The sequence below is a fragment of the Uloborus diversus genome, chromosome 5 (genome assembly GCF_026930045.1).
Source record: "Uloborus diversus isolate 005 chromosome 5, Udiv.v.3.1, whole genome shotgun sequence".
Classification (NCBI taxonomy): Eukaryota; Metazoa; Arthropoda; class Arachnida; order Araneae; family Uloboridae; genus Uloborus; species Uloborus diversus.
In genome coordinates, this window is record NC_072735.1 from 143,309,870 (window position 1) to 143,337,686 (window position 27,817).

Consider the following 27,817-nt stretch of genomic DNA (forward strand, 5'->3'; position numbering starts at 1 on the left):
TACTTGTGTTTCCCGAGTTTCTAATATTTTCCATCAACCTGTAAATCGTTATATTGGATTTAACTAACGACCAAAAAATTCTACCCATTTGGAAAACAACTTGAAAAAATATTAGACGAACATAATAAGAATTGTTTTTAAAGAAACGTTTTTTTTTTTTTTTTTAGAATATAACTTCTTTGCATTTAACTGATGCAATAGTTTTCTTTTTTCTTTTTCACATTTCTTAAAAAGAAACAATGTTAAATGAAACACATAATACTATTACCACACAAGATACGCACAATTTTACACCAAACTAAATACATGCATAATTTTATTATTTTAAACTTCTGTAAAAAGTGGTTTTTTATTTGTATAGTATTAAGTTATTTTTAGAAAATATACTCCTTTTTAATCATGCATTTATTTATTTTTTGTCAGAACACTCTTTGTTATCTTTGACGATGTGCTCCAACCGGGAGCAAAGTCATGGGTGCCCATAAGGGGAGCAGAGGGGGCTCAGACTCCACTTTAGACGTTTGTACTGTCAATTTTTCAATCTGAGTTTAGGAACAAATATCATGCAAAAACTTTCAGCATACAAAATTTATAAATGATCGTTATTAAAACTTTTTTTAATTTTAAAATGTTTATAATTTTAATCTGGAATGGTTTTGCTTTTAGAATTGTAACTGTTTTTTAGTAAACAAATTTCCACCAGTCTTCTGAAAAAAAAATGAATTCCTTTAAAATGTTGAAAAGTCAATCTAAATTTAAGACAAAATTTTCACGAATGTAATTTTTTTTATTAATTTGTCAACAGAAGAAGAAAGTAAAAAATATTCTATTTTAAATTGAAACCTTAAATCATATAATTACTCCTAGTCCCCCTCTAAAGTCCATATTCCAGAGAACAGTTGGAAATATTTTCGCTATATGCTTCAAACAATTTGAAATATCCACGATAAAATATGCAATAATTTCAAATTCCCATTTCGCCTCTAGTGTAAAACGAAAATCCTACATAAGCTTCATTTTAATAATTTACTGATAGGAGTAGTAACCAATCGTAATGCAGCACTAAATTTGGAGCAAACCCTTAGTTGTTACATTTTTAATGACTTTCGTGACTGAGCAAATTTTATTGCCCACGGCAAATATTATTGTCGTAGGAAAACGTGTATGTATCTCTGCATGTGTACCACAATGATAGGAGCAGAAGTTTCGAAGTAAATCAAATATCACTTTGAAACTGCGCTAACGAACTGCACGCTGAAACAAATGCTATACTCAATTTTGCAGAAAGATTCGTTTACTTACCATAGTTTGAGTGCTTCAAAGGACGATAACTGAAAAATTCTTATTATGCGTGTAAGTGTGTAGTTTACTCTATATTTTTACTCCCTGGTACGAAGTAAGGGAAATATTTTGCTCAGGAAATTTTTCACTTAAACTTTGTTTATTTCATTTTTACTTACCGTAGAATGAATACTGACGTTATGGTCAAAAAAATGAAGGATGTAAATGGACATTTTGAAGTTTTGAGTAAAACGCTTTTAAAGATAAGGTCCTAGAAAGTGTTTTCATTGAAAAGTTTTTCTAAATCATGCTGTACAGCAGTACCTACCTGGGCTACTAATGCTATCTCTTGCCCCAAGACTGAGGAGAGGTTCACCTACCATTTGTACTGATTATCTCCAAATTTTTAATTTTGCCACTAACATCCTTTTGCTTCTCACTGCCTCATATCTAAAGGCTTCGCAACATATTTAAAGGGGGGGAGGGGTTTTTCGCAGTTGTCTGGGGGTTGTAAGTGTTTATAAAAAGTCAGTTTTATGTTGTGTTTAATGCATTTTGTACGCTTCATGTAATTTCTTGCTGTTGGACTTTTATACTTCCGAAATATGTATAAATTATTAACATGATCATACAATGAGATGAAAGAGATATTCGATTAAAAGAATTGACGCATGTACCCAAGTATGCATGTCAAAAGTAACACTTCTTTCCAGCTTAACGATTTAGATTTTCTTACCTTACACCTATAAAAGTACAGAATGGCACTTTCAGATAGTTACTTAAATACGCAAATTTCCCATCGATTTTTTTTTAGTATTTCCAAAAAAAGTTGCGCCCCCCGCCCAAAGGAAAGCCCCTATTTTAATTTTGATGCAATACTTATTTATTTTAGAAAAACTTTGCATTTTTCAGCGTTTGCATTTCAGCGTGTCAGATTTTGTAAAGAACTCTTATTTGATAATTATAAAATTTGAATTAAAAGAAACAGTTTTGAAGTTTAATATTTTTTTCACATTTTACAAAAACACAGACAGTGATTTCTCACAATACTAACGTTTATCAAATTCATTTTTATGGGACTTATTTTGTACTGTGTTCTTAAAAATAAAAGCAATTTAGCAGGAAAATAAATTAAGTAAAAATAGTTAAAAGCAGTAAAACTAATTGAAAACAATATTTCAAAACTAAAACCCTGAAGTTTAGGTAAAAAACAATGTTTAAATTTTGTGATTGCAGTGCCCTCTTAAGTCATTAGTTAATATTTTTCAAATATTTCAAATTAAGCCCCATCGAAGGACATTTTCAGTATAGCTACAACAAGTTGATAAGAAATGGCTCAACTTTGGCGTTGAAATTTTTCTTCGGAAAAATTACGTAAGTAATGTGTTAATCCCGTAAAAGCAAAAGTAAAAGAAGTAATATTTGTTTTTTTATTTTCTCTTAGTTTTTTTTTTTTCTTTTTCTCTTCCTGTCTCAACATATCCTTTATCTAGAAACAATAAAGTTAGAAAGTAACACGAACCATAAACCTAAAATGATTCAACGGCAGTAATAAGCCTAATTTATGTGACGACAAAATTAATCTTTGTAATTTATGTTCCAAGCAAGTTGGGTTGTTCTCATGACGAAAGGCGTGTTCTTCGCCTGTTGTTAGCAACGAAACGCGAGCTTTGCTATGCAAGACTTAACAGTTTCACCGAATTTGCATCAACTTTACCTTGCATAGTTCGCTGATTGCAAATAATGCCGTTATGAGTTACATGCTTAATAGGTTTGCGCTTCCAACCCTATTCTCTGAAAATGTAATATGAAGTTTGAAGCAGTCTATAATGATTTAGTTGCATGTGTTTCCTTAATAAGACTGCCCCTGTGAATTAATTTCATCTATTACTAGTTAATATTATTATTAGTAGTAGTATTTTTTATTACCTATTTAGATTATTTTCGGAAAAAATGTCTTCTTTTGGATATTCTTTTTATCGTCATTACAAAACTAATACAGTGAAATCCAGAAGATACAAATGCCAATACAACAAAATTTCTTTTTCAACGATATGAGTTACAAATCCCAGTTTACTTGCTATTACATTGCTTGAATTTCCTTACCACAAAATTAACATTACAACAAACAAAATTTGTGGTTCCCAAAAGTTCGTTATACAGAATTCCACTGTATTATCAAAACAGCTACTTAAAAATACACAGAAAATTTGTATCATTTTATAAAAAGACTAGTAGCACCGCACGGCTTTGCCCGTAGTAGAAAAATTAAAAGGTCTTTTGGTTCGCCTGTATATTTACAAATAATGTATGGTGATTTTCTTGCCAATTGGCTTGCCCATGTTACGGTTCCACGTCATGATAACTTGGTAATTTAGTCGTCCATCTTACGATAATTTTGTTCGGGAAAATGTTCTTAAAATTAAAATTGAAAAAGAGCAAAATCGAATTTTCGAAAAATCACTTTGAGGTGCCCACCCCCATGCTATAAACTAGTTCTGTGCTAAATTTCATGATACTCGGCCGAACGGTCTAGGTGCTATGCGCGTCACAGAGATCCTGACAAACAGGCAGACATCTGGACAGATATCCAGACAGAGATACTTTCAGCTTTATTATTAGTGAAGAAAACATACTCAATGGCAAAAGTTAAGCACGAAAAAAAATCCAGAAGCAAATCTGCATTGACAACATAAAGGCCAGAAAAGAACCGATTTCTCTAACTCTTATTTTAAGAGTGATAGAAAAAACGTCCGCATGACTCCCAGACTTTTTATAGTGCACATTTTTGCCAGATCATGCTGTTGGCCCTCTTGAAGTTTTGTGAATTTTACGTTTAAAAAGTAGTTTTCTCATATGTAGCCCCTACTGCTGTTGAACTCCTTAGCTTCTCCATGTGCTTCTTCATGGGCTCCATAAGACACTTCCATTGCGGATGACCCCCCCCCCCAAAAAAAAAAAAAACTTAAAAACTCGCCAATTTGTGCGCAACTGTTGGAAGTGAGAACACTTCCAACTTCAGGGTTAAAAATTATATGTGTGCATCGAGTGTATGTGTGTTTTCAAATAATACGAACTTTTGCCGTGTGTATTTGCATATCATGGGATAAAATTTGCATATATTTTTGAATAGCAATGAAAAAAAAATAAATACTTTCTTTTTTATTTTGACAACCTGACATTCTTCTGTTTATTTACATAAACCAATTTATGTTTAGGGGTTTAAGTTTTTTTTTTTTTTTTTTTTTTTTTTTTTAAGAGAGAGAGAGAGTGTGTGTGTTTTTCAGTTCCTCCTGAGAGAATTTGCTCTTAAATATGATTAAAGATAATCTGCTTAGCCCGTTGAAGATGATCAGCCTTGTTGAAGGGAGCTTTTTTTAAGCTTTATACTTGTTTTTTAAAACAAATACAGTAGTAAAGTAACAGTCATCGACCCTTTTTTTCTCAATTAGTTTTGCCAAACAAAATTTAACAGCTGGCGCATGTTAGTAAATCGTTTCTATTCAGCAAAAGAGAAGTTAACCTCTTTTTTTTTTTTTTTTTTTTTTTTTTTTGCCATCACACACTTTAGTGTTTCAGAGAAGCTGACCACTTAAAATGCAACTTTGTAAAGAACAAATCTGTACCTTAGAACCAGAATAAAGTAAGTCCAAAAATTGCGATTTTTCGTTTATTAGTGCATTGTATGTAGAAGTCTATACCGCAGGAATCCATGTGAATGTAATTCTTTAAGAAATCTTTTTTACAATTTTTTACCCGGGTTAAAAGATCGCGCGTCCTTTGCATGAGCCAAAAAAAAAAGTGTTCATTTCTCCTATAAGTTGCGATTATGTGACTTACGTCCGTCAGGCTCTGATGCACAAAAATAACATTGTAAGCAATATCTACTAAGTGAGAAACACATGTCTTCTCGTATGTTTAGCAATATCGTTTATACTTAATTCATTAAAAGAGAAGAACCGCTTATAGTAAATCAGCCAAATCGCCTATTAGATATGTATAAAAAATATTCTTAAACGAAAATGATCAAGCCGGGTAAAATAAAACGTAAGGGTAAAGACAATTAACAAATATTCAATTCGTTCCAACAAATAGAACTGTGTAACGCGCAGACTGTTTGAAAATTCAAATGCATCTGAAACATTGAATATAAATCAACAAAGCCGTTTAATTAGTGTCCGGAAATCCTTACATCTTCAACGACATTTAATACCACAGGCTTATTCTCACCATAGGCGTGGACGTCCTTTCAAAGGGTAATCTCTTGTCAAAAGGGGGGATTAATGTGTGTATTGCGGTTCACTTAGTCTGTGACACCTTTGAACAATTAATGCTTCTGAATGGGAATGGAAAATCCGCCAGGTTATTGATGGAATGATAGCTTCAGAAGAGGCTTTTATATTACACAAAAGTTGACACAGGGATTTTTTGCTTTCAGGATGTTTTTAGTTTATACTAGCACTAGTAGCATGGTTCTGTTGGGAAAAAATGTATAAGAAATTGCTGGATGCGCCTAGGGATTGTAATACCGGACCAAAAATTTAATACTGGTGTTCAATTTTTATTTCCTTTTACAAAAAAGGAAGTATTGTATTCGCGAAAAAAATTTCACTCAAAAATCGACCTTAATTTCCATTTTGCTCAACCCCGAATGAAGGATAAGGTTTTTTTTCGACTCGACCACACGTGGAAAAGTACCTAAGAACGTATAGACACGTGAAATATCCATTTTGACGATTCCTGAGTTAGTTACAACGAGTTTTCTCGTGACGTCGGTATGTACGTATGTATGTGCGGATATGCGTATGTATGTCGCATAACTCAAGAACGGTATGTCCTAGAAACTTGAAATTTGGTACGTAGACTCCTAGTGGGGTCTAGTTGTGCACCTCTCGTTTTGGTTGCATTCGGATGTTTCTAATGGGATATTTTGTCCCTTTTTGGGGGGAAATCATTGTTAATTTCGATGTAAACTCAAGTAGTGTTACAATTTGGTGGACACTTGGCGATATATCGGCAGTCTTTTGGTCGCCAAGTTTTGTCGCCAATTTGGCGATTTTTTTTTAATTTGGTTTCAATTTGGCCACTGTTGGTGATATTTAGAGAGTAAACTATTGAATCACATTAAAATTGCCAATAATGGGAAAATCACATTATATTAGAGTAAAAGGAAGTCATGTGAGGCACACATCAGCTCGTTTAAAACGTGATATCGGTATACTTGTATTAATACCGGTATTGTAAATCTCTCAAAAAATAATGAAAAACATATTGTTTCATTGCCATATTACATAACTTTGTGCTAAGAGTGCATTATTTATGAAAACTTATTTTTAACAAACATAAAATGGAGGAACAAACACTAATAAAAAATCAATAATAGTGAAAACCATATGGCATCCATTGAATTGTTACTAAACCCGGAACTCATTTTAGTGCTCAAATTTCCTGCAGCAGAAAATAATCTTTCTGAATTCTCAGAAGATTGGTGGTACTGCTAATAAAATGCGCCATACACCTCCTCTAATTGTCTCTTAGTCCTTTACACTTATATAATTCGGTCTGTTGCACAATGTATTTGTTTTTTTTTTTTTTTCGGCGTGTGCTTTTTTTGTACTGTGTATAGTATTTCGTAAAATTTATCTAGTTGTAAGTTATCTTTGAGAGACAATTCTTGTTCAAAATCATCATCGATTTCCTCTTGATCAAGATAGATTTGTATTTGCTTTCTATCAACCCTTTGGTTTGATATTTACGATGAACCTAGCTAAAGTTTATCTTGTTACTTTCTTTTCCTTTTTTTTTTTACAATTATGAAAATATCTGAAATTGTTTTTCACTTGATTTTGTTATTCCTCTATGCAACTTTTCAAGGCAATACATGATTGCTAAATTTTATCTCGCCAAGTTATACAGCTAAATATCGAGAGAGGACGTCACACCAATAACGGTGACAACCAATTATCATCCAAACAACAAAAGATTCTTTTCAAAGTTCAGTGCAGTTCATAAACAATTTCTTAAAAATGTTGCAAAGTACTGTTGCATTTGAGTGATGAAATAAAAGGTCCATAGCAAATACCTTCGTAGTTGCACTTGAAATTAACATTTACGAAAAAACAAATGACCGATGAAGGAAATGGAAAAAAAATTAAAAAATGCATGAGAATGCAATTCATCACACCAGCTAGTGATGAAAATACCAGTTTGTAACCATTCCGCTACTTCTATGTATTGATATTCTACTTGTTCGTTACATCAATAGACTGATTTCTGCACTATTTGAACGGGGAAAAAATGCACATGTAAAATAACAGTAGATATCTAACAAGTTAAATCGAAAATTCTTTAATTAAAACATATTAAATATTTTAAGCTCATACCGAAAATACCGGTATTTTACATCAGTAAATACCGGTTTTACGAAATTGGAAAATCGCTCGAAATGCCGGTATTGCAATCACTAGATGCAACCTTACAGAAGAATTAACCTTCAGCGAAAAATACATTGCTTTTTATTTACCTATTTAAAATTATATGTACACTCCTGTTTGGGAAAATTGCAACACCACGAAAGACTTACACAAGTGAGCTGAAAATTGCAGAAAATGTAAAGTAGGGCATGATATGTAAATGATTAGAATTGCAGACCGGTAGCGCATTCGTATAATGAGCAGCGCCCTCTGAACGGCGGATTGAGCCGAATATAAATAGATGGCTGTAGCGAGGCGTTCATGATTATCAGTGGTTATATGCTAGAGTAAACGTTAACTGAATCTTTACTATGAATCTTCGACGAAAAAAACGAAATTTGAGCTAATTTCGGAGTTTTAAAGAGGCAGAATCGTCCGTCTTCGTGAAGCTGGATTGTCTTACCGTGCAGTAGCCGCTCGTGTGCAGCGTAACAGCAGCACAATCATGCGTGTTTGGAAGCAGTGGACGACGAGGGTCGGACAGCTTGGAAATCTAGGAGTGGACCCCGAAATGTGACGTCAGCTCGCGATGACAGACACCTGGTGCGTATGGCGCTGACGGACCGCATAGCTTCTTCTAGACAATTGGCAGCACGGTGGTCAACAGCTACAGGTGTTTCATCGTTTGCTTCATCAATTCGGAGACGTCTGCTGCAGCGTTGGCAGCGCGCAAGGATTCATTTATACAGGATTCCTCTCACGCAAAACCATCGCCGCCTGCGGCGATGACTCCAAAAAATTCTATAGGAGTAGGAAAAGCACTTCTGGAGAAATAAACAACATTTGAAGCAGAGAGAAAAGCTTCTAAATAGCTTCAACAAGTATTGCCACAATGGTCCAATAAGCATAGGAGCTGGCGTTCTGATTGGCAGCAGGTCGTCTTTTCTGACGAATCCTGCTTCAATTTGTGGCACCATGGTGGCTGAATTCGTCTCAGGCGCTATGCCGGTGAACGACACATTCCGGAGTGCATTATCGAACGCCACAGTGGACGAACACCCGGAGTTATGGTCCGGGGTGCCATAGCATATCATGGACGATCACAATGGCTACGAATTGTGGGCCATTTGAGCAGTACTCGATACATAAACGAAGTTTTAGAGTCCCGAGCTATTCCTTTCTTGCAAGGATTGCCAGGGGCTGTATTCTAGCAGCATAATGTCCGTCCAGATGTCTCCAGGTCTGTCAAATCCTACCTTGATTCGCAGAAGGTACAGCTTCTTCCTTGACCTACATATTCCCCGGATATATCACCAATTGAACATGTGTGGGATTTCGTAGGGCGGCGTCTCGCTCGTGATCCTCGCCCTATTGCTTCGATAGACGAACTTTTGTTGCGCATACAGACAATAGGGAATACTCTTCCGCAGGCATGTATTTAAACTTTGTTTCACTCCACTCCGAGTCGTGAAGCAGCTCTTATTGCGGCGCGTGGTGGCCACACGAAATACTAATTTCTATCTCTTTTTATTGTTTGTTTGGTTTGAAAATGTAATCATTTATTTGTACCATTACCACTCAACTGTGTATTAAATTTCATTCAACTATGATGCTTCCTTCATGGTGTTGCAATTTTCAAACAGGAGTGTAAGAACTATTTTTTAAAAACTTTTCCTGACAAACTTCCCAGGAAATCGACGGCAGTTTCTAAAAATCACTTTAATATTAGGGGAAACAATCTCTAAAATAATAATTTTAAAATGACTAAAATACGTAAAAATGATCACTAGATTAAGAACAATAGGCCATGAAACATTTCCACTATAACAACGTCGGCAGTCTAACCAAATTCCCCATTGAAATGAGAACGGCAGTTTCTAAATAAGGACTTAACTGTCTACTAAAATATTCATTCTAAAAGGAACAGCATATGTTAAAAGTATTCATTAGAATCTCTAAAAACCCATTTAAAAAAAAGACAGTGCATAAAAATTTAACTGTAATAAAAACTATCTATTCTGAAAGTCTTCCTTAAAATAAAGACAATTCTGCCTGAAAATAACTGTAGAGTTCGTGCGACTGCATCTTCATTAAAAAATATTAAAAAAACAACATGCAAAACACTCCAAAAAATCCTATAGGCGAAGGAAAAGCAACTTCTGGAGAAATAAACACCATTTGAAGCAGAGAGAAAAGCTTCTAAATAGCTTCAAAACAATTATTTTTAAAATCCGCATCATTATCACAACAGTCCGTAAAAATCAGTAGTGCAAATGCTTGGTTAGTGTAAACGGAATCTAACATGTTTTAGTAAAATAACGGTTACTGTTTTAAAAAAACTTTCATTGAAATGAGTGACACACTCCCAATATCTCCAATTACCATAAATGGAAACACTCAATGAAAACCCCTATTGGAATAGGGATTGCAGTTTCCAACAAAACTGCTGTCTTCGGAGAACAACTCGTGTTAACTTCCTCAGCTTCTTTCAAAATCTTCAATAGAATAAGGACAATTGTCCATAAAATCTGCATTACAGTAAGACCAACGTACCTTAAAAGCTTCAATAGAAAAATAACAAGAGATAAAGAGCAATATACAGGGTCCATTATGAAAGTAATGAGCACAATGTTATTGTGACGCGACGATAGATGGCAGCACGGTAAAACTGGCTGGAAAATGTGGTGGGGGACATGCCCTTTCAATGCATCCGGTCGTCAGTTGAGTTCGAGCAGTGTGAGAGGGGATACGTGCCTCCGCTTGAAGTGTGTTTTCAACTTTTGTAACAAGACACGATGGAGCGTTCACTTAAACAACGAAACGCCGTAAAGTTTTGCGTGAGGCTTGGAAAAAATGCAACCGAAACATTCCAGATGTTGCAAGAAGCCTTCAAGGACGATTGCATTTCAAGTCACAAAGCCTTCATCATTACCAATTTCCTGGCCCGGAGCAACACCCTGATGATCCCTCACCCCCTTACAATCCCGACTTAGCTCCATGTGACTTCTTTTTGTTTCCGCGACTCAAGAGAAAGATGAAAGGAAAACATTGGGAAGCCGTGGAAAACATCCAACACCATGTTACAACGTTCCTGAGAGGCATTCCCTTCAAGGAGTTTCAGGGTGCCTTTCAGGCGTGGCTAACACGTCTCCGCAAGTGTATTGATGCAGGAGGAATGTATTTTGAAGAATATTGAACATTTGTACAAATTACGATCAATAAACAAATTTTGCCAGTAAATGCTCATTACTTTCACAATGGACCCTGTATAAAGGGAAACTCAACATTTTTTTGGATTTACCGTACTCTTACCGTAAACGCTGGCTACTTTGGCCGAGATTTTGGAAATTTTCTCATTTTTTTCTTAAAATTTTGTATTCATGTTTGGAAACTTTTTTTACTCATCTAGAGATCTCATAATTTTTCAACATTTATAAATTTATATCCAAGTATTTGTACCCTTTATTTTTGTTTTATATTTGGGCCAATGTAACCCTTGCCTTTCGGTTACTTTGGCCCAAAGCGATTTTCTCTATTTAAAACCATTGTAGAACTAACTTGGGTCAAAAAAAGACGTGTGTCCATACGAAAAGTTATTGTTACTAGTTCCGTGCAGCTACAAACTTTCTTTAAATGACGACACAGTTCTTGAAAAACACAGGAGATTAATTTACAATTATGTACCAGAAATATCGTTAACAACTGCTAAATTAACCATAGCAATTATGCAAATATCGATTAACACTGTATACTCAACGGTCAACCACATATTTACATCAAAATACGCAAAAATACAGCGCAAGGCTAAAACGCAGTTTCCAAAGCAAGAACTAAAACGAGACTGATTGCCCCGTCCGCCGTGGCTATTTATAAATCTCGAAAGAAGTTTCCACAAAATTCGAAATTCTTCTCGTATAGGGGAACCGTATACTTAAGTCGAATGTCAGGAGGTTGTATGTACATTACAAGAAACTATTTACAGGTTACGTTACTAAGATAATTTTAGATGAAAAATAACGGAATAAACGCCAAATTTAGCTAAACTACAAGAAATTAATCACAAAAATAATTAGGGTCTGGTGGGGTAAAGTGGTCATAAAATCGTATGTTTTCAACTTAGGTGGATAATAAATGCAACAAATACTTTAAACACTTCAACTTTTTTTGTTGTTATTTTACATTGAATTATTGAAGAACACGGTACATTACATTTTAGGAAGAAACATATTGATTTTAGTAGTTTTATAGAACTTTCTTTTCCCTATGTTTTTATGACCACTTTACCCCATGGGGTGGGGGAAAGTGGTCATAGCATGGGGTAAAGTGGTCATAGTTAAAAATAGTAGCAAAACCATTATAAAAAACCCTAATACTTGTATATTTCAGCTGTTTTTATAATTACAAGTATATTCACGAGTACATGTGTACACGAATATATACGTGTTGTGTTATACACGAGTAAACACGTTCCTATATGAGTAGATACATGTATACATCAGATACATGCATGCACGTGCCTACTCAAGTATATACGTGTAAATACGAGTATATAAGCATGTATACTTGATTACCTACAGGAGTCTATACGTGTCTACATGAGTACATACGTATCACATGTATATACGTGTCACGTATATGTACGTGTCACGTGTATATACGAGTATATACGCGTATAAACGAACATCATATGCGCGTATGCACTTGTATCTCGAGAAAATACGTGCATACTTGAGTATATATGTGTATATTAGACGTATATACGCATATATAAGTGTACATACATACATATACATGTGTACACGAGTTAATTCGTGGATACATCCAGTGTGTCTGTGTACGTGTCTACTCACGTATATATAATATGGAAGCACGAGTATATACACATGTACACGTGTACACACGATTATATACCTGTATAGACGTAGATACGTACATTATCGTGTATACACCAGTATATGTATGTGTACACGAGAATATACGTTTATATACATGTCGGCCTACAGAATGAATCTAAGCTCTTGGGCAAAAATCAAACGGGTGTGAGAAGGGAGGATAGAAAGATAAGAGGAAGAAAGATAAGAAGCAAAGAATCATAAGGAAGTTATAATCACTGACGGGCTACATGCACACAAAGCCAGGAGGCAAAGCAGGGCACAAATTTGTTGCACACAGATGATTTTACCTAACATTTTAGTTTTTAAGAAATATTTAGAGCAGTTGTTGAAAGTTACGGTCCGTAGTAGCTCTAATACACGCATCGCAACAAAGGCGCAGCGGCTGATTAAAAATTTTCAAAAGTCTCGTTTTTGCAACAGAGAGGGATCTGTAAATGCTACGCATGATGTTTTTCAGCTAAAGGCCGTAAATTTCATCAATCGGTTTAAAACTTTCTTAAGTCCTAAAATGTTGTGTAAAATTGCAATTGTGTAATATATATATATATATATATATATATAGAAATTTGTGCCTTTTTTTGCATCCATCAATTTCTCACTTTGCGTGCATGTAGCGCGTCAGCACTGTGTTTGTGACCATATGCTCCTTATTAACTCTTGCTTCTTCTCCTCTCCTCTAACACCTTTTATTAATTTACTCAAGAATGCAAACTCAACCTGTACACTTTTATATCATATGCTTGTATGTAAGTGTCTACTCGAGTACGTACACGTATATACGTGTCTACCTGAGTATATAAGTGTTCTTATATATACGAGTATAAACGAGCATATACGTGTATAGTAGGATGTATAGTTGTGTGGATAAAAAATATTTGCAGATACCCGTATATGTATTTATTGGCGCATTTATGTGAATACGTCTATGTACATGTCTACACGAGTATATATGCGCATATATATACGCATATATTCGTATATTTAACCCCGTTTACTGTAAAAACAATACATATTGAGTAAAATTAATATTTAATTTGTATCTGCCTTATACCTAAAGATTAAGTGACATTAGAAGAACAATATTCGTTAAGCCTAATATTATGACCACTTTACCCCATCTTACTTAAATTGTTCTAAAAAATTATCTAAAATAGATTCAGCTAACTGCTAATGAGTAAGAGTTCTTGAGAAATGTAGGAAGCTTCCTGTACAGTCAATCTGTTCCTAATTCTAACAAACAAAATTTCCCAAGGATGTTAATATAGGTGTTTAGATTTTTAAATTTTTCATGTTCACGCAAAATATTTTTTTTTACCAAATAAAATTTTTCCAGTTGTAAAATTTTGTATTCAAAATGTAGTTTCTAACTGCTTTACTGTAAAATAAAAGTTTCACATTCATTCGAACGTTTATTTCCAAGCTATAGCCATTTATTTGACGTATGACCACTTTACCCCATTGACCACTTTCCCCCACCAGACCCTACTATTTACAGAATTTGTAACACTACTTATTTTAAAGAAAAATGCATTTTACAAGAAGCTTGAATCACACATATTTGTTTCAAGGAAATTTAGATATATATATATATATTTATTTAACATGTGTGCATACCTAATTATTGTTTCAGAAACTACTGAGGGATAACGGTCATTTTTTTCATCATTTTAGGAGGTTGAATAAGTTTTTTAAACTATTTCGTAAAACAAAGGATCCTAAGTTTTCGGTCACTTCCAAAACTTTTTGGTGAACTCCGAACTCTCAACATTAGCTCCTTCTTCTCTCGCATAAACAACTATCTTTGAAAACCTGAGCTCATTCCATTCTACACTGATAAAATTCCGTAAACTTTCCAAGAAATTTAACAAACTTTGTAGGAAGTAGATGCAGCTTGGTAAACTTTTTTCTAATCCTCCTACAACTTTTAATTTCTCTTCATCTTCCATAATGAAAGCCCTGATGAATTGAGCCTGAATTATCCGTTGCCGAGAATTCCAAGTTTTTTCTTGTGTTTTTCTTGTTTAAAGTCTTACTTTTAGCTATTCTTTACTTTTCCAAATCTCTCTGGTGGAATTTTTCAAGTTTTTATGCTGTGCCAAAGTAGGGCGTTATTTTCAGGTTGAGAGATATTTTTTATTAGGTTAAGATCTTTTTCTCCATTTGGGCCAAAGAGAAACCCTGGGGCCGAATTAACCCGCGTTTACGGTATTTTCGAGGGGTAACACCTTTAAAAAATTATTTTCAAATAAATCCTGTGATCCCTGCCCTGCCATCAGAAATGATATATTCAACAAATATCTAGGAACAACATCTCAAAAAAAAAAAAAAAAAAAAATCCTGACATAAAGAAGAATAACGGCAACAGTACCTAAACTAGGAAAAGCTACCCTATCGATACAAAAAACAAGATTTGTGCGAAAGTACATGAAGCATATGGAGTTACGTAGCAATAGAAATTGTTTAAAGATTGATTTCCTGACCCTAATGATATTTTAATTTATTTATTTGCAAGCGTTATTTACATCATTTTACTACATTTTTTCGAGTACTGCACTGTGCATTTGGAGTGGAATTGCAATCATTTAGCTGTAAATTTATTATTTTTCCAAAGTTTTTTTTTTTTTTTTTTTTTGCTTTTTTGATTCATTCTTATCACAATCTTGCTAGCTCAAAATGTGGTTAGAATTCGTCAACAAGGTATCGAAATTATTATTTTCAATTAACTTAGTATTACTTAATTACAGTTTCTTTTGATAAAATTTTAAATAATTTTAATCACGTCAAAAAATAATAAGTATAGAAAATACTCATGCAACTATTTTTCCAGAAGTAGTTGTTCGAGCAATAGTACTTACAAAATCTGTAAGAGTCTGTACCATGGGCTCGTATTAAATTACGGGTGCAGCAAAAAAACTTGAACAAAGTTCGCAACACTCTATAGAATTAAACTTATGTCTTTTCAATAAGTTTTTTTTTTTTTTTTTTTTCATTTCTCACTTTAATGGGAAAATAATTTATAATGTATCTCCTTATTTATGTATTGCTTTTGGCTACTTTACAATGTCTAGCAAAGGAACTGCTGGTTTAAATTTGTTTTAGCTAGGAGAATGTCAGTTTGTTTGCTTAATGTGCCAGGTCTGATGCTATCTCTCGTTTCAAGGCGCTTGGAAATGACAGTCAACTTCCAGGAAATTACAAAAACGTACTACAGTAAACGCTTACGTTAATAATAACGCCATCAAAAAGCGAGTTCAATAAGATTCTCGAAATTTCACGAGGTCGCTATTGAAAGGAGAATATGAGAACGATCAGGGTAGCTTACGGCAAAAACAGAGGTCTAGCAAAAGTTTTACAACTTCTAAAAATTTCAGTCTTTCACTGATGTAGACAATCTCCGTGTGGCTCCAAAGATACCAAAAACGTTTGAGACGAGCAGCATGTCAGCGCTGGGAAAGATTCATTTCACTGGTGAGCAGCTCTTCGCCGTTAAAACATCTCATAAATCCAAGAACGATAGAATTTTCTCTGTAGACACTCCAAGCACCTTAGCAAATGTTGAAATTTACCAAAATCGGTCTTAGTCTGTGACGCAATTAGTGCAAAGGCAAAAAAAAAAAAAAAAATCTCTTGATTTTGTGGATGAAGTCGTTAAAATTAATCAAAAAGTGTATTGTCCGTTTTTCACAAAAAGGGACTTTGACACGCCTCCTCGAACGCAGAATTCTATTTTACGTGGGGGTGCTCGGTAAGCAATCCGCGCTCTTTTAAAAGAGACAAAATCAGACATCCTTACCTTGGGCTTGCATTTTAATCTGAAAAAAAGTTTTAGTGTCCTTTACATCACTTGCTTCACTTGTCTGTTGTCATTTTAGTTATTCTCACATTTTAAACAATGCTGCTTTTACAACAAAATGCTATGATCCGAATATACCTTCTGCCGAAAACAGCAAAATAGAATCATCGAATATCACGTTTCGAGGGAGGAGTCAAGTGACTTCTTGTAGAAAAGGGACAAGACCAGTGCTCCATTTTAGAACCTGTTGTACTTTCCTTGGTCAAAGCACTTCAGCCATTTATACTGGACATTTCAACGAGGCGCCGCGCCAGCTCACATAGCCACAACGACACGAGTTAGTGGCATTTTCCTGGCATGATATCATCTGTAGAGTAAATACCTTACTTGCTGCCCCTCAATCCCACGAATGGCAGTCTATGATCTATTTTAGAGTTTTGGGTTTACTCTAAACCACACAAGAGTTTAAACAATAAAGAAATTTCTTCCAAATGAATAAGATATGAATGTACGAGGGGGGACCAAAAAAAAACCCGGACTAATGGTGCGATGCCAATGGTCCTAGATGTAGTATAGTGTTCTCCAGCCAGATGGCTTAAGTAGAGAACTTCACAAACCAGCTGTTCAAATGGCATCAGTTTAGTTTATAACGTCTGATCGTAGTGTTGGTTTTCTCAGGTGTTGTTGCTTTCCGCCTGCGAACTCATTATGTCAGATTAAAAAGAACAAAGTGTAAGCTTGAAATTTTGCTTCCTGCTCTAAAAGTCGGCAACGGAATAGTTTACCAAATGCTTTTACGAGCTTTCAACAACGATGCTATGAGCCGTACACAAGTTTTCGAGGGGTTTGGGCGCTTTAAACGTGGTTGCATGAATGTTGAAGATCATGCTCGCTCTGAGCGCCCTTCAACGTCTCGAAATGATGAAAACTTTGAAAAAATGCGGCAAAAAAAATCAACGAGAGTCGTCGTTTTACGATTGACTAAACTTTAGAAGAAACAAGAGTGAATTGGATCTCGCGCAGGCGATCGGAAGAATGGTTACTTCGCAATGATAACGCTCCTGTACACTTAGCCTTGGCCTCTCAAGGGTGGCCAGTCGTTCCTCGACCCCCGTATTCGCCAGACCTAGCCCCCTGTGATCTTTCTCTGTTCCCGAGGATGAAAAAAATTCTGAAATCGATGCGTTTTGATGACGTAGAAGCTGTAAGAATTGCTTCGCAACGGGCACTGAACATGGTCAAAGCTAAAAAGTTCCAGGAGAGCTTCTAACAGTGGAAAAAAAGAACTAACAAGTGTATTTCATCTAAGGGTGAACACTTTGAAAGAGACAAAAGAAATTTTGTGAATAAACTAATAAACAAATATTTTAGAACAAAAATCCGGTTACTTTTGGGTCCCCCCTCGTAAAGTACCTGTGGCCATGGCTGAAATTTTCAATAAGCGGTTGTGCTTCTGCACCGTTACAAAAAGCGGCCCCCTTTGAAGCCAGCTAAATTTATTGCTGATGATCTACTCTTATTATTTTTTGTGTTTTTTGATAATATTTATTTTCAATAAAGTAACATGAAAAATTGCTTGTCCGAGTTTTTTTGCCGCCCCCTTTATGACAATGCAGTTTAATTGTCTTCTGGCAAAATATTATCTAAGCCTTGCGTGAGAGTTTTACTAAATGTAAAACTGTTTCGAATGAAGGATCATAACTGTAGTTTTAAATTTTAAAAACGCAGAAAATACTTTAAATTCACACGATTATTCAAATTTGCATCTGACGTTTTGCTTAATCTACGTAAGTACGAGATTCAAAAAAAAAAAAAAATTTTTGGGCTCTAAATTCTGTTCTGCGGTAACTCGACTTATAAGTTAACTTATTATGTTATTTTTTCTCTCTAAAATCTTCAAGCTTTTTCCTTCTGATATTTAGAATTTGTACTCCTGTAAGATAAATGGCATCTATTTTAATTCTTTGGAATGCTTATGTTTGAGAGAGCGTAGCGTTCTCATTAACAAATGTTTTGTGAAAAGCAGGGTTGTAGTGCGGTATCTAAAGATAAGATGGAAGTAAAAATTTCTTATATTTTGTTTCCTTCTCTTAAGTTTCCTATTTTGAGTGCAGGAGTATTGAATATTATGAATTTGCTGTTATATTAATGGTTTGCGTTGGCATTTCCTATCTAACAAGATCAATGCCTTCAGATGCTGATGTATTTCTTGGAGAAAAATTTCGTTTTTAAACTTTTAAAAGGAAAATTTTTAAGCATAAAAAATTTCACGCTGTTAGGAATACAAAACGACAGAAGAGTGGGGGTGGGAGGGGGATAGTAGCTTAAAGTACGGCCCCACTAAATTTCGCTTACGCTCATAGGCCGTGACAATCTCTGAAACTCATGCTAACAAAGGGAACGCTACAGTGTACCCCTGTTTTGATTACGTTTCAAAGTTAACTTGATGGATTTAAAATGTTTTCGTCACTAACCAAAACTAAAGAACTCAGATGCTTGTCAAACACTGCTAAAATCTAAGTTACTAAAATTAAGAGTTTAATGTTTTGCTTGAGGAAATTATCACAACGTAGAACATGTAAAATTGGCGAAAAAATGTCCCACTATTCAAATAGCAGTAGCCATTTTTGCTCCTTATGCTTAAGTTTCGTCGTTCAATAAAACTCTTCATGTTAGTTAATGAAGTGGTTTAATTTTTTTAGACAATCATTATTTGGTTGTTTAATTTTATCATTTGGAGACATTTATTTTTCTTTTCGTGTAATTTTTTGTCCTGATTGAAGGGTTGTTTCATGTAAAAGTACACATTGAGTAGTAAATTTCGGCAATATTGATTTTGTCAAACTTGATCAGCAGATAAGCATTGATTTTTTGAGCAATCACATTGCTTATTGTTTTCATTTGACTGTCCTTAAGGTTACGCTGATTTTATTTTCCCGCCGCCTCTCTCTTCAGTACCGACGTCGACCGCCCCCCCCCCCTCCCGATGCTGCTCCTCTAACGAAAACAGTCTCCAGGTTGCGTCCATATCCTACGCACACGGGCACACTTACACAAATACCTACACACACACACCACTACACACACACACCACTACACACACACATACCCACACACTCATGCCTGCACACAGACACAAACACACAACACACTCGTGATTGCGAAAAACATAATTTGAATTTCAGATGTCAAAATTCAAATTTATTTATCTATTTATTTTTTGTTTTGTTTGGCCAAAAATAAAAATAATAAATAAAACGAGCCAAGTGCTCGACGTTATGATAATTCTCCTACTAGCTCAAAAAAAAAAAAAAAAATACACAAAGCAAAAAGTAACATTAAAATGAAAAAAAAAAATCTGCTTGATGATTTACTTATGCATTAAATTGCATAATAACCCACCAAATATTTAAAAAAGTGAAAAACTATCATAAAAAAAAAAATTTAATGATAATTAGAATTGAAGTAGAAGGATCGAAACTAGAAATAACAAGTACAGAAACAAAAAAAGGAAATGTTTTCGCCAATTTGGCATGTTTCACGCTAGAATAATTCCTGTAATAGATGGTGTGAGTTCTAACTATTGGGGAAATTTCACTAAAGCGAAAAATTATCATGGCTGGATTGGGAGAAAGATTATTGGCCTTTATTTTTAAATGTCACCATGTTTTTAGTGTCGCCAAAGACTGGACTCGCCATAGACTAATAATAAGAATAGACCGAGCTATGGCAACCCTTTTGCTGCTCATAAACCAAACCATGTGACTGGTGGATATCCTAGCAACAGCGGGCGTTGATCGTAGCAGACGATCAACAATAAATAAACTAAATTGAATTGATGGAACACGGAAGAATGACCTTTTATGGAGTCCGATTTGTAAATTTGTTATTCTAAGTTGTAAAAATTTTGTTAATATAGTGAGTTTTTCGTTTAGATAGTACTGTGCATTTTCTTTATTAAATTTCAATAACTCTCTAAGCAATTAAATATGCATGCGCCCAAAAAGAATCGGCAAACGGTAAGATTTTTACCTACAATTTCAATTTAAGATACCGATTAGTAAATTCTTGCCTTGACGCAAAACGTTTACGCCAAAGCTGACGTAGCAGTTCCGAATGAAATAAAAGTTACCGAAAACTGTGATCAAAAACTAATTACTAAAGTCAAAATAATGCATAACTAAAAGAAAAACAGTTCAATCTCAGCACCTGGAAAAAAATTATATTGAAAACACATTACGTCTTAAAATACATGTCGAGTGCCAAACTATAGGTAATGTTTCCATCTAGCAACCATGCTGCCAAAGTCTTCGCCAAACTCTTCCACCAGTCACATGATACATCTATGAACCAATTTTCTTCATCAGCAAGAATGAGAAAGCTCGGTCTACTCTTATTATTAGTCTATGGGACTCGTTGGAAATTTTATAACGTGGAGCATACCAAATTGGCGAAAAAAAAATCTTATCTCTGAAATGACCTGATGGGTACTTTCGTATTAACGCGTTACCGCCGCAACAGAGTGCAACGCGTTGCGACGGCAACGATTAACGCAACCTCAACCACAGATTTGGCTGTTTATTAACAAATTTGGCGGTTTTTGAGAAATTTTGAGAGTTTTCATTTTAAATAAGATGTTGTATTTTATGATTTGTCACAAAAAGTTCTTTAAAAAAAATCAAATTTCTTAAAATGCTGAGGTGGCGTTAACATGTAAGTACCGGTAAAAGGTACTTTTTCGTAAAAGGTACGTCATTTGACGTAGCTTGCTATTATTATTTTAGTCAGTTTTAATTTATTTATCGCTATTTGAAACTTCAAATTTCGTAGTTGGCGACATTCAACAACTCCATTTTCAAATTCTAAAGTTTCCATATACTTGTAGACATCGCCAATCATTGTAAGGGGTCTTACTGTTATCTCCAACAAAGAAAGTAAACAAATCACCAAACCAAGTGTGGAAAAACCAAACAGGAACTGAAAAAGTATTGGGAAAACTATGGATAATTTTAACCGGAACTTTTCCGATAAAAATTGGAGGATTTTTCGCCTATTTTGGTTTTAAAAAAAAGGAAACTACTTGTTTGGCTGATTGAGAAGAATTCTATAACATAAGCCTTTGAATAACCTGAAATTTACATCAAAGTAACCCATCAACAGGGAATCCATTAAAATTTAAAAAGGGCCGTTCCTTTCCATTTACCGACAGTAAAAATTAATACAAAATCATTAAAATGCAAAATTAATGCATGAAGAATAAACGCGGTGACCACGAGAACGATAAATTGCCGTTTTCTTCAGTTGGTAAATTACATAGGTCGCCAACTACCATTAAAGTGGTTGTAGTACTAACAACGGAATAGTATCTTTGGAATTTTTTTGGTTACAAATGTATATAAGCAACTGGTATATAAGCAATCTGAAGATTAATTGCAATGTGTACTGGAGGGAGGGGCTTTCACCCTCTGCTTGCTATCACTTGCCAGAACCCGGGAACTCCAAGCAATTCCATTCGGATCTCTGGCGAAAATCTATAACATACTGAAATTATTCATTCTGCAGAAATTCAGTAAACATAAAAAAATGAAAAGAAGAAAAACAACTTTATTCAATAAAAGAAATAAAGTGAAATAAAACATAACTATGTTAAATCACATAAATTTGAAAAGAACTGTAGATAGGGTCACACGGGGCAATTATGGGTCACTCTCTTTCAGGGGTAAATAATGGTCACCAACTTTTTACTGTTGAAAAATGTTTTTGCAAAAAAAACTAAATTATGTTAAGTCATCCTTATACATTCAATTTTCTTATACCAAGGTCAAAAACAATGCAACAGTGAAGTAAATAAGAGAGAAAAAATAGTTTTCGCACTTCTATAAAAACATCTTCAAAAAAGATTGCGTCGGAAAATCATGATTTTTTTCAAGATTCGTGTTGCCGAAACACTGTTGAAGGAATCATTTGTTGGTGCTGTTTTTTAATAGCAAATGGTTTAAGCTTTTCATACCTACATACATTTTTTCTTCTTTTTAAAGAAAAGTTAGCATAAAAGTATGCTGGGTTATACCCCAATTTAACGGGGTAATTCTGGGTCAGTTTATTTTCTGATATTTTAGATGTTTTTTCTTATTTATTTATACGTGAATAATATTAGTAGTAACTTCAACTTATCCTTTTCTATGCCAAACTCTATCTTAAAAAGAAATTTTAATGCTCCAAGTGCAACATTAGATATTTTATCATCTTTAATTACTGCTTAAGTATCATGCCCTTCAAACCAATTTCAGCTTTGAAGATAATTTATGTCAGCATGCAATTATGGCACACATCAAGAAGCAAAATAAGCAACAAATTAATTCAAATCACTTTAGTACCAAATAAAAAGACAAATTCGATAGTTTTAACAAATCAAACTCGCTTGTCTATCTTGTAACTGCAAGAGAAATCGAATTCACAAATGTAGTCAATGAGAAAAACCCTGCTTGCAAAAAAATAAAAGTATCTCAACAAGCTGATATAGACAGCGTTTAAATGCAAAATGAGCTTATTTTGGAATTGTTTATGACAACGACAAATAAGGGAAGAATTTGCAATAACACAATTGCAAAACAATCCTATTTTTAAAATGTTAAAAGATGGTGCTATAACCGAATTCATTCTGTACTTGAAAATCAGATATACTTTGTTGTGTATGATGATAAGCAACATATTCTACAGTGGGAAAGTAACTTAAATTTTGGACAAAGAAAAAGCAGAAATGAATTTTCTGGAACAAGGTGTTAGGTGTCAGAAACTTTAGTTTGTTCAAGCGAGACATTTCTAGAAGTAATTTCAAATAAGTGCATTTTTTTCAGTCCAGTTAATTGAAATTGAAAAGAAAAATCCTTGCAGTTGATAGAAACATGAATGATGAAGGTAGCATACAACAATTAAAGAAATGTCTTCATCAAATGGTGGGTTTAGAGCAAAGAGCAACAGCTAATAGTAGTCGGCTAGTAAGAGTAACATCTAATTATTTCAATTATAATGTATAATTTCTTAAACATAAAACTTTTTGTCATTAAAAAGTCTCTTAGTGGGCTAAGAAATGATAATTTAGAATAGTTAGTTACTTTTGACATGGATTACTTTAAAAAAAGGGGTGACCCATATTTGCCCCATGTGTGACCCATAATTGCCCCGATCCAGGGTCATTCCTGGACACTCATTTAATTTAAATAAAATAAATAATAATGTAATTTTAGGTAAAGGGATTATTTGAATAATTTCTAAATTGTGTAAGCTTACTCCATGCCAAATTCAATCATTTTATCTTTAATACTTAAGAAAATATTAAGATGTTATGGTATTTTGATCCATAATTGCCCCGTCTGACCCTACTTTTTTCGGGGATATAACTAATCCACCTTTTCAATGCAAAAAAGATGATCTTGTGGATGAAAAAGCTTTTTGATTTTTTCAGTTGTCTTTTCATCTTTAATTCTTCGTCCAGTACACCTCTTTTGCATTGAAAAATTAGCTCTTTGTAACCCTAAAACATCTTTTAGCAGTTGTCTTTTTTTTTTTTTTTTCAATTAAAGTTTTATTTTCTTTTAATTTATTTGTTTATTCTCCTAATTGTTACTGTAACCTACTTACCGTGTGTGAAATAGTTAAAAACAAAGTGATTAAAAGAAAAATAAATAGACACAGACCCAAAATGCCTTATCATTATTTTCAGGGCAAACAGAATTGGAATAGACAGAACGATTCGTAATATATTCGAAGTCATCCATCATGTCTTATCCAGAAAAGTGTCATCCCCACTACTGCGCTTTTGACAGTCCTGCTTGTCCGGAGCAGTGTGAAAGCGGATGCCAACGGATAAAGCCTAAATGCGTGTCGATTACAGCCCAACAAGCGATGAATATCCCGGTAAGCTCTCTGCTTTCCATTTATTTGTGTTTTTTATTGGTGATGCAGCTCACAACTATTATGTAATTACTGAAATTAATGTGCGGTAACGTATTGTAAGATTGTGTTTCAGATAAAATACACAGCTTTTAAGTTTTCATCGTTGTTATGGTTTTTTTATGGAACGGAATAATGCTGTCGCAGAACTGTTGCGCTTACGGTTTTAGTGACATAATGCATTCTATGCACTTTCACGTCATTGGCCGCCTAATGATTGTTTGCCTCATCTTTCAACATGAAAACTGATGTAATTTTCCGGTAGATAGCGTCAATTGTTGGTTTTGTTTTTTAACACGCTTTTATTAGCTTCACTTGTATGTATGTATGTATGTATCTTGTAATAGAATCTTGCAGCTCAAATTTCGCCCACTTCCTGCGATCGGATTCTTTTGAAATTTGGCACGCGATCTCAGACCCGATGACATTGCAATATTCTATAATCAAATTAATTAATTAACCCTTTTAATTGTTAGTTTCCTCCATTTTTAATCAATATTTTGGCATAAATCCAACAATGTGAAAAAGGAAAATTTTTTAAAAATACATCAAAAAATACTCGCAAAAATTATTTAAAAATATCTACAAAAACCTTTAATTTTTCTGCATCAGACAAAATTTGTTCCAATGTTCCAAGGTAATTAGAACATGAAATATAATTGTTTTTAACTCATTTCATGCCAAAATTTAGGTGAGCCTTCAATTGGAAATTCATTACTGATCCGACCATTGTTGAACAAAACTTTTATTCAAATGCATCTCAAATTTTCAAAGTAATATAAATATGATTTCTGCAAACATACATCGATGACTCCCAGTAGCTTCCCATCGGGGTGCCCTTGTCTTAACTTTATGATATTACCTCGCACTCGTTTTATAAATAATTTCGTCGCTTGATAATTCTCCAACATAAGACTAAAAAGCAGAAAAATAAAATAATAGTTTAAAAAACTAAAAAAACACGCTTTCGTAGCAAAATGAACTAAAAAGTGAAAAATAATCTTTGGATGATAGTAGTTGACCAATCACTTAATTTTAATATAATACAAAAAAGCGTGGGGGGCTTCTTATCAGTTGTCTTGAATTTCTTCCATTTGTTGTCCAAGCAAAAATGTAAATAGACAGCACCCCACGCTTTTTTGTATTACATTAAAATTAAGTGATTGGTCAACTACTATCATCCAAAGATTATTTTTCACTTTTTAGTTCATTTTGCTACGAAAGCGTGTTTTTTTAGTTTTTTAAACTATTATTTTATTCGTTTCTTCATTCATCTGAAATTACAGTCTTAACAGTAAAACAGTTAAGTTACCGGATCCAGTTCAGCTTTGTTAAAATGAAGCATTTCCCAGCATGTCAAACATTACCAAAAAATACGATCAAATTATCATGCTATGGCACGAGTTTCGTTGCTGGTGACGTTAACAGCGTTACTCGATCAGTGAATTGGCTATTATATATATGAGAATTACTATACATAGCAAGCACTCTGATTGCTGAAATGGGCAGCGTATAACTAGGTCTTCTATGAAGGTCTTCAAAAATCGTTTTTGATTTCTTCTGTTTGTTGCTTTTCTACTAAATTCATTGGAGCTTTAATTTTTGTTGAAACGTATCAGCTAAAGCATGATTTTTATGTGAAAAAAGTTAAGAGTTGTTTTTTTTTTTTTTTAATTTCACGAGAAGTTCACAAATTCTTCCAAGTGTAAAGTGTTTTCTTCCGTCACTGTGTATTTCTGTATTTCTGACCGCAAAAACAAACTTAGGGCACAAAGTTTTTTTTTTTTTTTTTTTTCGAGCAACGATGACATGCTTATTATAAAGTGACCATTTTTGAAAATCCTGTAATTTTTCAGATTTCCATGATATTTTCCATTTGGTTTGTTTGCAAAGATGCAATAAGAAACTCAATCTCGATGGGGGGGAGAGGATTAGCTAGCGTACAGGCTACTGAAAGTTGCTCTGCTCATTTTTTCAGGCTTCGAGATTCCAACCTACCTGTCTACTTAATCAGTAAATCACCACCTTATAGCCAGGGCCAAGGCATAAATACATGAAATACACCGCCAGCTCAGTCAATTCCAGCCGAGGACTGCAGTTTCGTGCTTATTAGCACTCATCGGCCCGGCATAGGAGTGACTGAGCTGGGGGTGGAAAACCTGTACCAGTTTGTTTGGCACTCTTGGCTTCCTTAAGAGGTTTTCCACCTCCAGCTCAGTCACTCCTATGCCGGGCTGATGAGTGCTAATAAGCACAAAACTGCAATCCTCGGCTGGAATTGACTGATCTGGCGGTATATTTCATGTACCTGTCTACTTATATGGTCGCGTACATGTCGCCGATAAGGCGTACGATATGTTCGCATACTATCGTCGTTCGGAGACGAACGGGCGTACCCCACTTGTAAGCATTTTTGTAGAAAACCGATTTAAAGATTTCCAGTTTACTGTATCGCTTGAGAACCGCCACCTGTGTGAAGAACTGTAACTGCCAATTCATCTGTTTAGCAACGATTATTTATGCTTCATTTTCCCGGACAAACCCAAGTTTTTATCAACTGACATCTTGATTTGAAAAGTGTTTTGAATGCCGTTCCAAAAAATGTGATTTCAGATTTCCTAAAGAAGGGGACAAGTGTCCATGTTCAAAAAGTATTCAAAACGTGTCCAAAAGGTATGCGAAGATTTGCAGTGTAGCCAGCGGGATACCAATTCCTAAATCCAATTACGTTTTTTTTTTTTTTTTTTTTTTTTTTTTTAAACAAATTTAAGTTTATCATGTTTTCCTCCCCTCTCTCGTTTCAGGAGCGCAAAATTGGCAGAAATAAGGCTGGAATTCCTCTCGTAGGCTACAGTACGCGAGAACGTGTCTTCGGAATTCCATACGACCCGCGAAAAGATGTCGACATAGAAGTGCCGCAGAAAATAATTGATACGTTTGTTAAAGAGAACTACGATTCTTTGAATGACGGAATATTGAAGAAGCACATTGCTGAAACCTGTTGCGCCAATGAATGTAGATGCGTCATGGGATCGAAATGTGCATGCAAGAAGAACAGAAACAACTGCATGCGTCCCAGTGGGAATAAAAAGTGTTTTAATTAATTTTGTTCTCTAATACGATAAATGAATATGTACCATAAAGTTTTAATTTTTTTTTTTTTTGTGTGTGTGTGAATTATCAGACATTTCTAAGTTTCAGACACAATGTGTGATTAATTTTGCATCGAAGTTCCTCAGCTTTGTAATGTCAGTTATGTAATTTTTCTTAAAACCAAGTTAATAAAATGTAATATTAAATGTAATCATAAGGTTTTGTATCATCGAAAAAATTGTAATACCTATAAATAAAGATTATTTAGAAATGATTTAATTTTTTACTTTCTTCTATATCTAATATATAGAAGAAAGTATTGGATTCGTGCAAATTTTCGAATTTCGAATTTTGACGGATTCGAACGTTTTGAGGTGTGCTGAGTCCAT

The 27,817-nt window shown here is 34.3% G+C and overlaps 1 protein-coding gene across 1 annotated transcript; it reads left to right on the top strand.

Annotated features, from left to right (window-relative positions):
• Positions 1-1,217: 1,217 nt before the first annotated feature.
• LOC129222822 (uncharacterized) lies at positions 1,218-27,659 on the top strand. Its single transcript, XM_054857373.1, has 3 exons — positions 1,218-1,353; positions 24,106-24,299; positions 27,140-27,659. The coding sequence occupies exons 2-3, from the start codon at positions 24,162-24,164 to the stop codon at positions 27,437-27,439; spliced, it is 438 nt and encodes a 145-aa protein (XP_054713348.1). The 5' UTR covers positions 1,218-1,353; positions 24,106-24,161; the 3' UTR covers positions 27,440-27,659.
• Positions 27,660-27,817: the final 158 nt, after the last annotated feature.